Here is a 16,918-nt window from a genome sequence, read left to right on the forward strand (position 1 = left end):
TGATCAGCGCAGGACCTGAGAGGGCCCAAGGGTCTGAAATCCAGGAGGCAAAGTAGGGTGGGGGCTCTTCCAGAGGAGGCCAGAAAGTTTGGGGGCTCGAGCGTGCAGGGTCCCGTGGGTTACCTTCGAGATGTTGGCCTTTGTCCGGGGAGCAGCCCTGTCTTGGCTGGATTTCCCCAGAAGCAGGCTCCGGAAGTTCCAGTACAAGCACCACCCAGGGGCGGGTCCCCTGAGGTCCCCACCCAGTCGGGGCCCCCCACATCTGATTTCCACGACCGCCGCTCAGTCCCGCGGTCACTGGAGTTCACAGAAACGGAATCCCACAGCGTCTTCTCTGGGGCGTCTGCCTCTTTCACTTCGCATGGGGGTTGCTGCGGGAATGGATACATGCGCCGCACGGAGGTTGCTGCGGGAATGGATACATCCGCCGTTTGTGCGGGTTGCTGCGGGAATGGATACATCCGCCCCAGTGCGGGAATGGATACATCCGCCCAGTGCAGGAATGGATACATCCGCCGTTTGTGCGGGTTGCTGCGGCAATGGATACATCCGCCCCAGTGCAGGAATGGATACATCGCCGTTTGTGCGTTCATCTGGGTGACTTCCAAACGAGGCCCATTATGAACAACCCTTAGACAGGCTCTGTGTAAACATCTATTCCTTTCTCTTGGTAAGAGACCTAAAGTAGCATTGCAGGGCTACATAGTAAGTACAGGTTTAACTCTGTAAGGCCCTGCTACAAAGTTGTCAGAGGGGTGGTTACAATTTATTTCACACTCTCCCCGGAGTGTCAGAGATTTCCAGTTGCTCCACATCTGCACCCTTACTTGGCCTTCTTCCCCACCTACCCCCACCCCCTACCTCCCTCTAGTGGGTGTGAAATTGTATCTAATTTGGTTTTATTATACATTTCCCTGATGAGTAACGGGTGTCCAGCATCTTTCCATGTGTTTACGGGCCATTCATGAATCTCCGGGTCTCCGTTTGAGAAGTGTCAGCTCAAGTACCGACTGCTCATGCTGTTTGATTTTCATCTTTTTTTTTTACTGTCGATTTGTAATCGTTCCTCTATCGGTTCTGGAGACCGTCAGTGATGTCTTTTCTCCCGTTCCGTGGTTTACCTGTATTCATCCTCTTTCACCGTGCCCTTTGGAGAGCAGATGTTGTACATGTTGATGAGGTCCTCTTTGTTCTCGTGCTTCCTTCTCCGGCCTGTGCTGTCCGTCATCCTGTTCGGAGAACGTTCACCTGCTTTGTGCTGCTCAAGGCATCCTCCTGTTTCCTCTTCTAGGGGCCACGGTGTCAGCATTTGTGCGTGTAGGTTTGTGGTCCACGTGATGTTAATTCTGTGCATGGAGGGGAAGAGGGGTCAGGGTGTGACTTTATCCATCCTGACGGCCAGTCATTTGAGCCTCGTTTGTTAAACAGACTTTCCTTCCCCAGTGAATGGACTTGACCACTTTGTCAGCTGACCATGTGCTTGGGTCTGTCCGTGGCTTCTTTTTTTTTTTTTTTTTTTTGCATTTTTCTGAAGCTGGAAACAGGGAGAGATAGTCAGACAGACTCCCGCATGCGCCCGACCGGGATCTACCCGGCACGCCCACCATGGGGCGACGCTCTGCCCACCAGGGGGCGATGCTCTGCCCATCCTGGGCGTCGCCATGTTGCGACCAGAGCCACTCTAGCGCCTGGGGCAGAGGCCACAGAGCCATCCCCAGCGCCCGGGCCATCTTTGCTCCAATGGAGCCTTGGCTGCGGGAGGGGAAGAGAGAGACAGAGAGGAAGGTGTGGTGGAGGGGTGGAGAAGCAAATGGGCGCTTCTCCTGTGTGCCCTGGCCGGGAATCGAACCCGGGTCCTCCGCACGCTAGGCCGACGCTCTACCGCTGAGCCAACCGGCCAGGGCCTGTCCGTGGCTTCTTTGTGCTGTTGTCGTTGTTGTTGGCTATCCTGACGTCCGTGCCGCCCGGCCTCAGTTCCTGCCGTTTTAGCTAGCGTACGTCTGAAATCGAGCAGGGCCAGCCCTCCGGTTTTGTTCTTTTAAAATTGTTTGCCGTGGTCCTAAAGCCTCTGCATTTCCATATAAATTCGAGAATCATCTTGTCCGGAGCTTGCTGGAATGTCGACGGGGATGCACCGAATCAAGGTCTCTCAAGCGAAACACAATGAAAATCATCAAACATAGTATCAGTGTTTCACTTGAAAAATTTAAAGACCTGAGCAGTAATGTTGGTCTTTTAAAATTACATGGAACAATGTTTCTAGTTCTAGTGTAGAGGGCTTACCTAGCTTTTGTCGGATCTGTTTCTATGTGGTTGATGTTTGAGGCTATTGTCAACGGTGTTTTTGAGGGTTTTTTTTTTTTTATTTCCGGTGGTTTAATTTTAACATCTAGAAGTACTGTTCACTTTTCTCTGTCAACCTGGTATCTCTTGACCTTGTTAAATTCACAAAATCTAGCAGTTTCTATGTGGAGTCCTAAAGGGTTTTCTATGTAAGTAACCGAGTTGTCTATGAATAATGATAATTTTACTTCTCCCCTCTCCCCGCAACCTTCATGCCTTTTATTTCTTTCTGCCTCACTGCAAGGGGCCCATCACACGCTGCCTGCTTTGTGATGGACAGTGTGGGTCATGTGGCGGCCAGGGGTCTTGTGGCCGGGGCTCATTACCTGCTCGGGCCCGCATCCTGCCAGGAGCTATCGCAGAACCTCAGGGTTCTCCAGGTGCGCCAGGCGGTACCCGCCTTCCCAGGGGACCCCAGCCCATGAACCTGCCGGATAGCCGACCTGGGCTTTGGCCCACTTAGAACAAACAGGCTCTGGGCCACCCAACACACAGACCTTCCCAAGGAGGGCATGCCATCTCCCAAACCCACTGCGGCCACCAGGGCCCACCCCTGCTCTCTGCGATAGGTGCGACGGGGCACAGCTGCCGTTCCTCGGAAGTGCATTAATTTATTCGAGATTAGGTCCACAGTCGCTCGTCTCATGGAGTGGCATCTGGCACAGACGGGGACACGCCCTCAAGTTCCGGGTCTCACACAGACGCTCAGCGTTCAGAGTTGACAGCATCACCCAGGACAGACAGACACACGTGGCAGGAAGCACACAGCCCCTCATCCGGGTCCTCCCCCCTGGAGAAGAAGGAGCTGCTCCGGGAGCCCCCCCCCCCCCGTCTCTCACTACCAGATGCCCGTGAGGGCGTTCCCGGGGACACAGTCCCTCCACCCCCCCTCCACCCCCCACCCCCGGTGAGATCCTCCTGCCAGCGTCCTGCAGCCTGCGTCGGGCTCAGCTGTCCTCGCCACCCAGAGCCTTGGTCTTCCGGAAGATGCTCTGCATGGCTGAGACCCGGTCCTTGTCCTGGATGTGGAAGACCTGGAACTGCGGGCAGGGAGGGGACAGAGGGGACCAAGAGACAGCCGGGAGTCAGCCACGTGGCCCTCAGCACAGCGCGGGACAACGTTCGCTCCCTGACCGCGGGGCCCTCCTGCCTCTGGGTCTCCACCTGGACGATCCTCCCTGCAGGTGGACGAACCTGCCTAGGTCCCCTCCCGCCAGGCCGTCCGCACACGGCGTCCCTGCTGACACAGAGGAGGGCTGTGGGTCACCCTCCCACTGCCGTCATCTTCTGCCCCTGGGTGTGCCCTGCACGGGGACATGTTGGCTCTTTGTGTGTGTGTGTGTGGGGGGGGGACCAGGTAGAGAATCTCTGGGGTTGGGGGAAAGGAAGGCCAACAGAGCTGATAGAACATTGGGGCTCAAGCGGTGCAGCTGGAGAAGCAGCCTGGCACCCCCAAATGCTTGAGGGGCGTGGCATAGGACTCCTGGGTCCAGTGAGCCCGCTGAGGCCACACCCCTTCATCAGGAATGAAGCCCAGGATAGCAGCTGGTGCTCTGGGCACTCCCACCAGGCGGCTGGTGCTCTGGGCACTCCCACCGGGGGGCTGGTGCTCTGGGCACTCCCACCGGGGGGCTGGTGCTCTGGGCACTCCCACCGGGGGGCTGGTGCTCTGGGCACTCCCACCGGGCGGCTGGTGCTCTGGGCACTCCCACCGGGCGGCTGGTGCTCTGGGCACTCCCACCGGGGGGCTGGTGCTCTGGGCACTCCCACCGGGGGGCTGGTGCTCTGGGCACTCCCACCGGGCGGCTGGTACTCTGGGTACTCCCACCGGGGGGCTGGTGCTCTGGGCACTCCCACCAGGCAGCTGGTGCTCTGGGCACTCCCACCAGGCGGCTGGTGCTCTGAGCACTCCCACCGGGGGGCTGGTGCTCTGGGCACTCCCACCGGGAGGCTGGTGCTCTGGGCACTCCCACCGGGGGGCTGGTGCTCTGGGCACTCCCACCAGGCAGCTGGTGCTCTGAGCACTCCCACCGGGGGGCTGGTGCTCTGGGCACTCCCACCAGGCAGCTGGTGCTCTGAGCACTCCCACCGGGGGGCTGGTGCTCTGGGCACTCCCACCAGGCAGCTGGTGCTCTGGGCACTCCCACCAGGGGGCTGGTGCTCTGGGCACTCCCACCAGGCAGCTGGTGCTCTGAGCACTCCCACCGGGGGGCTGGTGCTCTGGGCACTCCCACCGGGCGGCTGGTGCTCTGGGCACTCCCACCAGGCAGCTGGTGCTCTGGGCACTCCCACCGGGGGGCTGGTGCTCTGGGCACTCCCACCGGGCGGCTGGTGCTCTGGGCACTCCCACCAGGCAGCTGGTGCTCTGAGCACTCCCACCGGGGGGCTGGTGCTCTGGGCACTCCCACCAGGCAGCTGGTGCTCTGAGCACTCCCACCGGGGGGCTGGTGCTCTGGGCACTCCCACCAGGCAGCTGGTGCTCTGAGCACTCCCACCGGGGGGCTGGTGCTCTGGGCACTCCCACCGGGCGGCTGGTGCTCTGGGCACTCCCACCGGGCAGCTGGTGCTCTGGGCACTCCCACCGGGGGGCTGGTGCTCTGGGCACTCCCACCGGGCGGCTGGTGCTCTGGGCACTCCCACCAGGCAGCTGGTGCTCTGAGCACTCCCACCGGGGGGCTGGTGCTCTGGGCACTCCCACCGGGGGGCTGGTGCTCTGGGCACTCCCACCAGGCAGCTGGTGCTCTGAGCACTCCCACCGGGGGGCTGGTGCTCTGGGCACTCCCACCGGGCGGCTGGTGCTCTGGGCACTCCCACCAGGCAGCTGGTGCTCTGGGCACTCCCACCGGGGGGCTGGTGCTCTGGGCACTCCCACCGGGGGGCTGGTGCTCTGGGCACTCCCACCAGGCAGCTGGTGCTCTGAGCACTCCCACCGGGGGGCTGGTGCTCTGGGCACTCCCACCAGGCAGCTGGTGCTCTGGGCACTCCCACCAGGCAGCTGGTGCTCTGAGCACTCCCACCGGGGGGCTGGTGCTCTGGGCACTCCCACCGGGCGGCTGGTGCTCTGGGCACTCCCACCGGGCAGCTGGTGCTCTGAGCACTCCCACCAGGCGGCTGGTGCTCTGGGCACTCCCACCAGGGGGCTGGTGCTCTGAGCACTCCCACCGGGGGGCTGGTGCTCTGGGCACTCCCACCGGGCGGCTGGTGCTCTGGGCACTCCCACCGGGGGGCTGGTGCTCTGGGCACTCCCACCGGGCGGCTGGTGCTCTGGGCACTCCCACCGGGGGGCTGGTGCTCTGGGCACTCCCACCGGGCGTCTGGTGCTCTGGGCACTCCCACCGGGGGGCTGGGGCAGTCCTGGGGCGATGGGGCAAGCTCAGACCTGCTGCCCTGGTTCCCAGGCTGCGGCCCTGGTGGACAGAGGCACTCCTGGCCTGTCTGAGCCCTAATGTCACATCCCTCCCTGACGGATGCTGCCCAGAGGCCTGACCTGGCCCAGCCTTGCTCACGCGCTCCTGACCTTGGAGGGAGAGGGGCCAGGCTCTGTCCCCACCACCTGTGACCCCGGACCTGCCCGAGGCCCCCGAGGTTGGCTGTGCCCACCTTGTCCAGCAGGACGTCGAAGTAGGCGGTGGCCCAGTAGGCGGGGTCGCTGGCGGGCAGCTGCAGGAGCGCCTTGACGCCGTGGCTGATGCGCGGCGGGGGGCTGCGGCCCAGGTGGGTGACGTGGATGCGCAGGGACGCCTCCGGCTGGCTGGCGAAGCCCTCCACGCGCTGGTACAGGGCGCTGAGGTCCAGGCCGGCGTCCGGCAGCAGGTTGTGCTCGGGGTGCAGGAAGTGCGGCAGGTTCCGCGTGGCCAGACAGCACAGAAGCACCACCAGCAGCCGGTACACGGCTCCCTGCAGCTCTGCCCAGTCCTCGGGCGCCGGGAAGAGCACGGAGGCCCAGAGCAGCACCGTCTGCGGGCAGAGTGTGTGTGCGTGTCTGTGTGTGACATGTGAATCAGGTCCTCACCTGGGGCAGAGGGTGTGAGCGTGTCTGTGTGTGTCTGTGTGTCTGTGCGTGTGTCTGTGTGTGACATGTGAATCAGGCCCTCGCCTGGGGCAGAGTGTGTGTGCGTGTCTGTGTGTCTGTGCGTGTGTCTGTGTGTGTGTGTGTGTCTGTGTGTGACATGTGAATCAGGTCCTCACCTGGGGCAGAGGGTGTGAGCGTGTCTGTGTGTGTCTGTGTGTCTGTGCGTGTGTCTGTGTGTGACATGTGAATCAGGCCCTCGCCTGGGGCGGAGGGTGTGTGTGTGTTGTGTGTGTCTGTGTGTCTGTGCATGTGTCTGTGTGTGACATGTGAATCAGGTCCTCACCTGGGGCAGAGGGTGTGAGCATGTCTGTGTGTGTGTATCTGTATGTTTGTGTGTCTGTGTGTGTGTATCTGTGTGTGCACGTGTCTGTGTGTGTGTCTGTGTGTATGTGTCTGTGTGTTTGTGTGTCTGTGTGTGTGTCTGTGTGTATGTGTCTGTGTGTGTGTCTGTGTGTATGTGTCTGTGTGTGTGAGTCTGTGTGTGTGCACGTGTCTGTGTATGTGTGCGCATGTCTGTGTGTGTCTGTGCACGTGTCTGTGTGTCTGTCTGTGTGTCTGTGTCTGTGTGTGTGTGTGTGTCTTTGTGTGTGTGTGTGTGTGTGTGTGAACCCACCAGCCCTCCCACCACCCCCACCCCGAAGGCCCCTGGCCACAAGCACTTCTTCCCTACTCTTTCAGGCCCCCCGGGGTGTCCCAGCGTGGCTCCCGCGCCCTCCTCACTGGCTGCCCGTGCTCTGGTGCCTTCCTGGACTACCCAGGGCACTGCCGCTGAGCAGGCCTCCCAGCCACCCCCACACCAGCCAGCAGGACCCTTCTCAGGGTGCTCGAGGTTCCTGCCCACCCTCTGGGCCTTTCCTCGTGCCCCTCTCCCACTGAACTCCTACTCATGCGCTACAGCCCCACCCAAAGAGCCCCACTGCGGCACTCCTGGCCCCATCAGGGTGCCCGGCACACCTGGGCTCAGAACATGTCTGAAAGCCACCACTGGACTTGCTTGGCGGCTCCAAACACGCTCTCCCGCCCCGGCCCTGAGTGCCCCTAGCCAGGGACGCCCTCTCCTGTCACACAATCACTTTGCTGTGTCCTCACGCCCCTCTCCCTCTGCGGACCCGGTTCACCACAGGAGCCACCGCGGGTCAGAACCCAAGGCAGCCCCTCAGGGGTGGGGTGGAGTCCCGAGGGGGGCGGAGAGGGGTCTGAGGTCATACGGGGGCTCCCGGTAGAGCTTTCTTCTGTACCAGGTTGGGCCACATCTCTCGTAACCTCCTACACACACACACACACACACACACACACACACCCCACACACACACACACCCAGACACACACACACACACCTACACCCACACCCACACACACACACCACACACACACACACACACACACCACACACCCCTACACACACACACACACACCACACACACACACACACCACACACCCCTACACACACACACACACACACACACCTACACCCACACATACACACACACACCACACACACACACACCACACACACACACACACACACCACACACACACACCCCTACACACACACACACACACACACCTACACCCCCCCCCCACACACACACACACACACACCCAGACACACACACATACAGACACCCCCCCATATACACCCACCCAGACACACACACACACACCTACACCCACCCACCCACACACACACACACCCACACACACCACACACACACACACCCAGACACACACACACCCCTACACACACACACACACCCAGACACACACACACACCCCTACACACACACACACACACACCCCACACACACACACCCACACACCCACACACACACACACCCCACACACACACACACACCCCACACACACACACACCACACACACACACACACACACACACACACACACACCCCTACACACACACACACACCACACACACACACACACACACACACACACACCTGTCACGAGCAGCACTCCGAGGCCTCCCACCTGCTCACTCTGGGCGGAGACCCCGAGACTCCGCCACCCCCCTTGCGTCCCCTGCGTGGCCCCACGGGCCCCGCCCTGCTCTCCCCGGCACCTGAGGGTACACGGCCCTCGGAGGACACGGTTCCAGAGCTGTTACAGCAGCCGCTGAGCAGCGGGGCGGGGGGACAGGGCTGGGCTGCTTCAACTCCAAGGGGGGGCCCCGCGGGTGACATCCACAGACTCCAGGACGGGCATGCGGGGACGACGGGCTCTCTCGGGGCCGACACGGGCTGGGGGGACGCCCACTCTCCACCACCCAGCCCCAAGGTCGGACTGATGAGCGAGTGCCTGGGCCAGGAGGACCCCTGAGGCCACCAACGCTGGGACGGCAAAGGGGGGTCTGAGGTGCCACCACCCTCAGCAGCCAGACGTCACTCGCAAGCCTGGGCCTCGTTTCTGGGGAGCCCCGGCAAGGCCTCCAGACCCTCTGACACAGAGCTCACCCCAGGCTGTCCACTGGTCCCAGCTGGCACAAGGGTCCAACCCGGGGTCCCCTGCCCTGAGCACCCTAGTTACAGACACAGGCCCGGTCCCAGCTGGCATAGGGTCCAACCCGGGGTCCCCTGCCCTGAGCACCCTAGTTACAGACGCAGGCCTGGTCCCAGCTGGCACAGGGTCCAACCCGGGGCCCCCTGTCCTGAGCACCCTAGTTACAGACGCAGGCCCGGTCCCAGCTGGCACAGGGTCCAACCCGGGGCCCCCTGCCCTGAGCACCCTAGTTACAGACGCAGGCCCGGTCCCAGCTGGCACAGGGTCCAACCCGGGGTCCCCTGCCCTGAGCACCCTAGTTACAGACACAGGCCTGGTCACAGCTGGCACAGGGTCCAACCTGGGTCCCCTGCCCTGAGCACCCTAGTTACAGACACAGGCCCGGTCATAGCTGGCACAGGGTCCAACACGGGGTCCCCTGCCCTGAGCACCCTAGTTACAGACGCAGGCCCGGTCCCAGCTGGCACAGGGTCCAACCTGGGTCCCCTGCCCTGAGCACCCTAGTTACAGACACAGGCCCGGTCACAGCTGGCACAGGGTCCAACCTGGGTCCCCTGTCCTGAGCACCCTAGTTACAGACACAGGCCCGGTCCCAGCTGGCACAGGGTCCAACCCAGAGCCCCCTGCCCTGAGCACCCTAGTTACAGACGCAGGCCCGACAGAGCGGGAGGGGCCCGCTGAGCTCCCACACGTACCTTCAGGTGGTCGAAGGTCAGGCCAGGGCTCTGGCCGCCGTCACGCCAGTTCTCGTGGTTGATCCGGTCGAGGATGGAGAGGCTGTCCAGGCGATGGCCAGGCAGGGAGTCCAGCGCGCTCAGTAGCCGGGTGAGCACGTAATCCGTGGAGACCCTGGGAGCCCAGACAGTCACACCGCCCACCGTGGGCGTCAGGCCTGGGCTGGGCGTCATGGGCACCCTAAGCCACAACTTATCCCCAGAAAGGAAGCCCCAGGACTCTGTGGCCTCCCCAGGACGGGAAGCTCCCGGGCCCCAGGGGACAGCCCAGGCCATGACAGCGGCTATCGGGCAGCACCCGGCCGGGCTGCATGCGTGTTTCAGGAACTGCACACACGGGCTGTCCAGTGTGAAATGCCCGGCTGTCGTGTAGACGCTCGGGCCCCAGAGCACAGAGGGACATGGGAGTCTCCAGGCCACCCGGTCCCTTTTGTGGGGACAGGGAGGTGCTACTCTCACTGGCTGAGGGTGGAGCAGATGAGGTGTAGGTGCAGCCCCACCCCAGCCTGGCGTGAGTGACGTCTCCACGCCACACCCCATTCCAGCAGCCAGCGTCCACCACGAAGGGGCTCCAAATCCTGCCCCCAGCAGCACCCACAGCGCAGGGCAATGTACACCAGAGGTGCTCCCTGTCTGCTCAGCAAGTGACAGAGCAGTGGGACCCGGGGACCACGCCCTAACGGTCCCTCACGCTGAGCAGTCTCAATACCGAACAGCTGTCTGTCCGCTGAGTCAGGAAAGACCATTTACTTGTAAAAAAAAATGACTCTGGCCCCTAGCCGATTGGCTCAGCAGTAGAGCGTCGGCCCGGCATGTGGAAGTCCAGGGTTCAATTCCCAGCCAGGGCACACAGGAGAAGCGCCCATCTGCTTCTCCACCCCTCCCCCTCTCCTTCCTCTCTGTCTCTCTCTTCCCCTCCCGCAGCCGAGGCTCCATTGGAGCAGAGATGGCCCGGGCGCTGGGGATGGCTCCATGGCCTCTGCCCCAGGTGCTAGAATGGCTCTGGTCACAACAGAGCAACGGCCCAGATGGGCAGAGCATCGCTCCCTGGTGGGCGTGTCGGGTGGATCCTGGTCAGGCGCATGCAGGAGTCTGTCTGACTGTCTCCCCGTTTCCAACTTCAGAAAAAGGAAGGAAGGAAGGAAGGAAGGAAGGAAGGAAGGAAGGAAGGAAGGAAGGAGGGAGGGAGGGAGGGAGGGAGGGAGGGAAGGAAGGAAGGAAGGAAGGAAGGAAGGAAGGAAGGAAGGAAGGAAGGAAGGACTCTGCTTTGCCCAGCCCCTCCCCTTTCTTTGTGGCTGGCGGTCGCCCCAGCCTGGACACAGCCCCTGCTCTGCGTAAGGATGGATCAGGTAGGTGTGGGTGGCTGACCCCTTCTGAGCGGCAGAAAACCACAGGAGGGTATAACCAGCTTCACAAATGTCATCCACCTGTAAAAATTACCTTCAGCCTCAAAGCCACCCCGGCCCCAGACGTGAGATCTGACAGGGTGGGTCACCTCGACCCAATCACAGCGACCTGTGGGCCAGCTGCTGTTTAAGCGGCGTAGATCTGGAAGGGGCTGGCTGGCCCCTGGTGCAGGGTCCCCAGGGCACTCAGCCTCTGCCCCGTGTCTTCCTCTCTTCCTCCCACAGAAGCTACTCAGGCCCCCCTGTCCGGCCGATGGCCTGCCCTCACCTAGACTGCTGGCCTTCTGGCCAGCAGGGGAGGGGACATGCCAGCTAAATAGGTCAGGTGGCAGACTGGCAGGGGGCACTCACCTGGGAAGAGCAGCCCGATGGAGACAAACTCAAGCAAAGCTCCGGGCTCAGTGGTCTCATTAGACCCTGGCCACCCTCCCAGCTGCTGCGGGAACCCACCACGACCCCGGACAAGCCACCGGTCCTCTGCTGCTTTCCCGCGCTGGGTGGGGTCCTGAGGGTCCCTCCCAGAAGGCCCTCCACACTCTCGGGTTTCCCTGCACAGCTAGTTTCCTGAAGCTCTGAGAACAATCCCAAACTCCCCGAGTGCCCAGTAGCCTCGGCCTGGTGCAGATGCCCACAGGGCAGAGGTGGGCGGGAGCAGCAGGGCGTGGCCCCTTCCTGCAGGCTCCCTGGGACCCCACTGACCCAGGAGGTGCCTCCTACCTCCAGAGCTGGGCGCTGGCGGGCACCAGGGCCACCTCTTGGCTGATGATCCTTCTCAAGCTGCCTTCGGGGAAGCCGGGGGCCCGCTGGGCGTCCTCCAGGGCGGGCACCCTGTGCTTCCGCCGCACCACGGGCACCACATTGAAGCGGATGGTCCTCCAGCCGCTGGACACCAGCAGGGACAGGTGGAGCTCCTCCTCCTCCTTCAGGCTGTTCGCGTTCAGAGAGCCTGCAATGACCGCCCGGCTGGCCCCTCAGCTGCGCCTGACCCCGCCTCCCCGGGACCCCCCAGGGCCGGCCCCCCGAGCCCGGACCTGCAGCTCCTCCACCGCAGATGCCCGCGTCAACCTGGGGCCTCAGCCAGGCGTGGGGCTGGCCCGGCACCTGCTTGCACAGCTGTGTCCCCCAAAACTCATGTGTGGGAGCCCTAACCCCCAGCAGCTCAGACTGGGACCGTATTTGGGGGCCTTTAAAAAGGCGATGAGGTAAACCAAGGGCAGCCGTCAGACAGGTCTGGTTTTTATGGGAGAGACATCAGGGAGTCCCACCAGCATCGAGGCCACGGGAGGGTGTGGCCAGAGGCCTCAGAAGAAACCAAGCCTGCCCACACCGTGGCCTTGGACTTCCGGCCCGAGGACTGAGGGCTGAGGAAGGAAGTCTCTGTTGTCCGAGCGCCCGGTCTGTGGCATGCGTTCTGGCAGCCGGCTGACTAATGCAGTGAGGACGCCGTCTGCTCAGGCGGTCACGGCTCCCTGATGACAGCAGGCCCCCCGCAGGGCTCCGCGCTGTGGCCTGGCCCCCCACTTCCCAGGCTGGGCAGGGAGAGGCCGGGACCCCAAGAAGAGCAGCTCTGCCCCATCGGCAGGTCCAAGGGCCCCAGCTGCCCAGCCCTGGGGGCCCTGCCGAGCAAGGGGCTGGGTCCCCCCACCTCGATGTCCCAGGCGGCCCCCGTGTCAGGGAGCAGGGTGAGAAAGGGTCTCCCCTAGTGCCTCCTCGGTCTTCAGGAAACAACTTGGGGGGGGTGCTTGTAGTGCCCCCACACCCCTTTCCTGGGCCCATGTCCACCTGCCCCCGAATGCTGACGGGCCTCGGGAGAGGACAGTCTTTGCTGCTGGCCACCGTGCCTGGCACTGTCAGGCGGTCAGGTAGCCTGGGGACAGTGTGGGCCCCTGGGAGCTCGGAGCCAGGCCCTGGGGCGGCCTCGGCGTGACTGTGCCTCGGAGCCCAGGAGGGTCAGGCTGCGCGTGGACTTTGATCACACCTGCTCCCTCTGCCAACCCCTCCTGCGGCTTAGATGCTCCCTGAGAACACCCCGCCCCCCGGTCAGGCTGGTGCCCAGGAGGTCCCATCTCAGTCCACCTCGCCGGAAGGGCCGGGAAGGTGAGCAACAGGTCCACTCGGAAGGGACCGAGCAGTGTCCCTGAAGGCCTGGGGTCGGGCGGCTCTGCCCAGAAGGCCGACAGTGAACAAACCTGGCTGCCCTGAGTTCCACTGGACCCCACTGGACCCCTGGGGGTGGGGGGGCAGGACGTTCCAGCAGAAATGCTTCCTGCTCCCCTCCCCTCTCCTCTCAGACCTCGCGGGGCCTGGTCCAGAGTCCACCCCCCCGAACACAGAGTGCCCAGACCACCAGGAAGGGACATTCCATGGGGTCCTAGGGGCTGGGGCCGGGGGGGGTGGGGGACATCTGGGGTGCTCTGGGCTTCCCCCCTAAGCTGTCCTTCCCACGGCCGTCGGTGTGCACTGTCTGCCCTGGACAGTCCAAAGCCCTGGGGGTCCTGCAGGAAAGAACCCCTCCTCCGATCTCCTGCAGGGTGGCTCTCGGGCCACCTTCTGTCCCTGTCACCTGGGCTGCTGTGTCCCCTGAATGGGCCTCCGTTTCCCCATCAGTTAGAGAGAGAGAGGAGTGTTCTCCCCTCGGCATTTGAAGCACGCGTCCTGCAAAGCCGGGTGGCTTCATTTCCTTATCTACCACCGGTCACATACTTTGTCCATGAAATGGTGGTTTGGAAGGTGTCCAGCCACACCTGCCACCTAGCCCAGCCACGCCCCACCAGTCCGGCCTGGCCTCACGGTTCCCAGGGGTTCTCGGGGTGGGGGTGGGGGGTGCAGCCCGAACCTTGTCCCCTGCAGGGAAGTGTCAGGAAGCCACTCTGGAATTCCCCTGCGTGCTCGGAGGCCAGCCCCTGGGTGTGGCTGCCTTCTGAGCCAGGGCGCTGCGGGGTGAGCACGAGGGGACCTGGGGAATGTGCCTAAGGGAGCCGGCTGGGCAGGGCCTTGTGCTCCGTCAGTGGCTCTGTCTCCCAGGCGGGACGGGGACAGGGCCCCGTGGGAGCAGCCCCATCAGGTCACGGAAGGGGACAGAAAGGGCCCTGCCCAAGCTGCTGCTGCGGTGACTGGGAGGCTCAGAGATGATCAGATCAGATGTCTGCAGGCCAGGATGGAGGAACGCTAATGACAGGCCCTGGCCAGCCCTGTGGGCGATGTTTACCACCCCTCAGCCCCAGCGATGGTGGGTGCCTGCCCCCGGTCACCGGGCAGGTCTGGGGAGAGGCCGGGGTGGGAAGTCACCCCTCCTGTGTTACAGGTCAGTCCAGAAGCCCGGCCACCTTCACATCAGCGTGGAGAAGGAGCCCAGCTTCCCCGGAACCCACAGGAGGAAGGCCGGTCCTGTGGGCAGAGGTGGCAAAGGTCGCCAAGCCTCCCCCAGTGCGGGTCCGAGCCTGGACAGCAGCCGGAGCTGGGTTCCACACACACACTGAGCAGGCAGAAGCAGGTCGCTGTCCCTCAGGTGGGCTGACCACCCCGCTCGCTGACCTCACAGCAGATGTGAGGACCACACTAAGACCAGGCGGCAGCCACCCCCGACCCGGGCCTGTCTCTCCCCAGGACGGTCTGTGTCAGTCCCTAACCACTGGCCAGGACAACCTGAAGTCTTTCTCCTGACCCCACGGAGGATGGGCTTCCTCATCCCGAGCCCCTGTCCTGCGCCCTGCACAGTCTGTGCCCATCCTTCCAGCCCCTCACAGTCCCGGAAGGAGGGGAGCCCTACTCCTGACCCCGCCCACTTAGAGCGGGACTGACCCCTACTCCTGACCCCGCCCACTTAGAGCGGGCCACCATCCAGACCACATCAACATGGTACCAGAGAGACTGAGAGAGACCCTGGTTCCCCTGCAGGTAGCTGCCACAGACCCATCTCGGGACCCAGGACAAGACACCAGTTAGCAACAGGGCGATGAGTTGAACCAGACCTGTGCACACATGTGCATGATGCACACGCCCACACGCACACATGTACACACTCATGCAATGCATGCAGAACCCTCCCAACCTAGTGCAACATGACCAGAGGCTAGAAGTGGGGACAGCTGAGGATGGTCAGGTCCGGTGGGGACGGGATGACAGAGCCACGTCAGGGACCCTCAGGAAGCAGAACAGTACCTGGTCATAGTTCCCAGCTGCTTACATAGTAGCATCCATGAAAACATTACTACCAAAAATCACCACCGCATAGACCTTGAATAACATGAGACATGTCTTCATGGAACTCAGAGCGATGTCCCCAACTGTGTGCCCCGACACACACACACTGAACAACCACACATGTGTGCATACACACATGCACACACACATGCACACACTGAACAACCACACATGTGCGCGCACACACACACACTGAACAACCATACATGTGTGCATACACACATGCACACACACACGCACACACTGAACAACCACACATGTGCGCGCACACACACACGCTGAACAACCACACGTGTGTGCGCACACACACATGCACACACACACGCACACACTGAACAACCACACATGTGCGCGCACACACACACTGAACAACCACACATGTGCGTGCGCACACACACACACGCACACACACGCACACGCCACCATACGTGGGCACCCGCCCGCGTGCACAGAGTGGGGTTCCGCCCACTACCTGGCGCGATGAGGCCGTGGTGCTTGCAGTGCACGATGGCAGCCACCAGAAGGTCCTTGAGGACGTGCAGGACCTTGCTGGGCACGATGTGTCCGCAGCACTTGGCACTGCCATCCGGGGAGGCGGTGAAGACGTCCTCGGTCATCCACGGCTCCAGGCCAGCTGCTTCCCTGGGGACACCGAGGCGGCAGGACAAGGGCCCGTCCGTCGTCCGGCCGGCCCCCGGCTCCTCACTCAGGAGGGCCTCGGCGTCCACCCTCAGGGGCACCTCCACGTCCACGGGGTCCTCCGAGGAGCGCAGGGCAAACTGCGCGGCCTCCAGGTCTCGGGAGTAGTCCACCAGGAAGCGGGGGTCGCGGGCGTGCACGCCCTCCAGCACCATGAGCAGCACGTCCTCCGCCCGCTGGTAGTCCTGCGCCCGTGAGGCCCAGCGCGAGCGGATGGCCCGCAGGTAGTGGTGCCACAGGGGCACCTGCACGGCCATGGCTGGGGCCAGGGCGGAGGACGCAGCCCCTGAGGGCCGGGCGCGCGGGTGTCGGGGAGGAGGCACCTGCCCAGGTGAGGAGCAGGTCTGGGTCACCTGCCCAGGTGAGGAGCAGGTCTGGGTCACCTGCCCAGGTGAGGAGCAGGTCTGCAGGTGGGTCACCTGCCCAGGTGAGGAGCAGGTCTGGGTCACCTGCCCAGGTGAGGAGCAGGTCTGGGTCACCTGCCCAGGTGAGGAGCAGGTCTGCAGGTGGGTCACCTGCCCAGGTGAGGAGCAGGTCTGGGTCACCTGCCCAGGTGAGGAGCAGGTCTGCAGGTGGGTCACCTGCCCAGGTGAGCAGCAGGTCTGCAGGTGGGTCACCTGCCCAGGTGAGGAGCAGGTCTGCAGGTGGGTCACCTGGTCGCCGCAGAGCAGCACTCCAGAGGGACGTGGGGTGCAGCAGGTTAAATAGCTGAACTGGGTCAAAGCCTTTGAAGTGAGGGTGAGTCACTCATCAACAATTAGGAATGTCACAGGAGCAGGCAGGGAGGGGGCCTGTTTGTGCAAGGGCGGGGCCTCTCTGGGCTCCTCCTCCTCTTGGCCCAGGGCGCATTCAGGCTGAGATTCCCGCTCTGCCGGGCAGGGGCGGGTCTGAGGGCCTGGCCCCCTCCCACCACGCTGTTCAAGGGGTGGAGGGCCTGTTTCTG

The 16,918-nt window shown here is 63.0% G+C and overlaps 1 protein-coding gene across 1 annotated transcript; it reads right to left on the bottom strand.

Annotated features, from left to right (window-relative positions):
- Window positions 1-3,238: 3,238 nt before the first annotated feature.
- MAB21L4 (mab-21 like 4) lies at window positions 3,239-16,232 on the bottom strand. Its single transcript, XM_066346548.1, has 5 exons — window positions 15,749-16,232; window positions 11,791-12,019; window positions 9,629-9,782; window positions 5,944-6,300; window positions 3,239-3,383 (listed from the first exon to the last, which is right to left on the bottom strand). The coding sequence occupies exons 1-5, from the start codon at window positions 16,230-16,232 to the stop codon at window positions 3,291-3,293; spliced, it is 1,317 nt and encodes a 438-aa protein (XP_066202645.1). The 3' UTR covers window positions 3,239-3,290.
- Window positions 16,233-16,918: the final 686 nt, after the last annotated feature.

This window comes from Saccopteryx leptura, chromosome 7, assembly GCF_036850995.1.
Source record: "Saccopteryx leptura isolate mSacLep1 chromosome 7, mSacLep1_pri_phased_curated, whole genome shotgun sequence".
Classification (NCBI taxonomy): domain Eukaryota; kingdom Metazoa; phylum Chordata; class Mammalia; order Chiroptera; family Emballonuridae; genus Saccopteryx; species Saccopteryx leptura.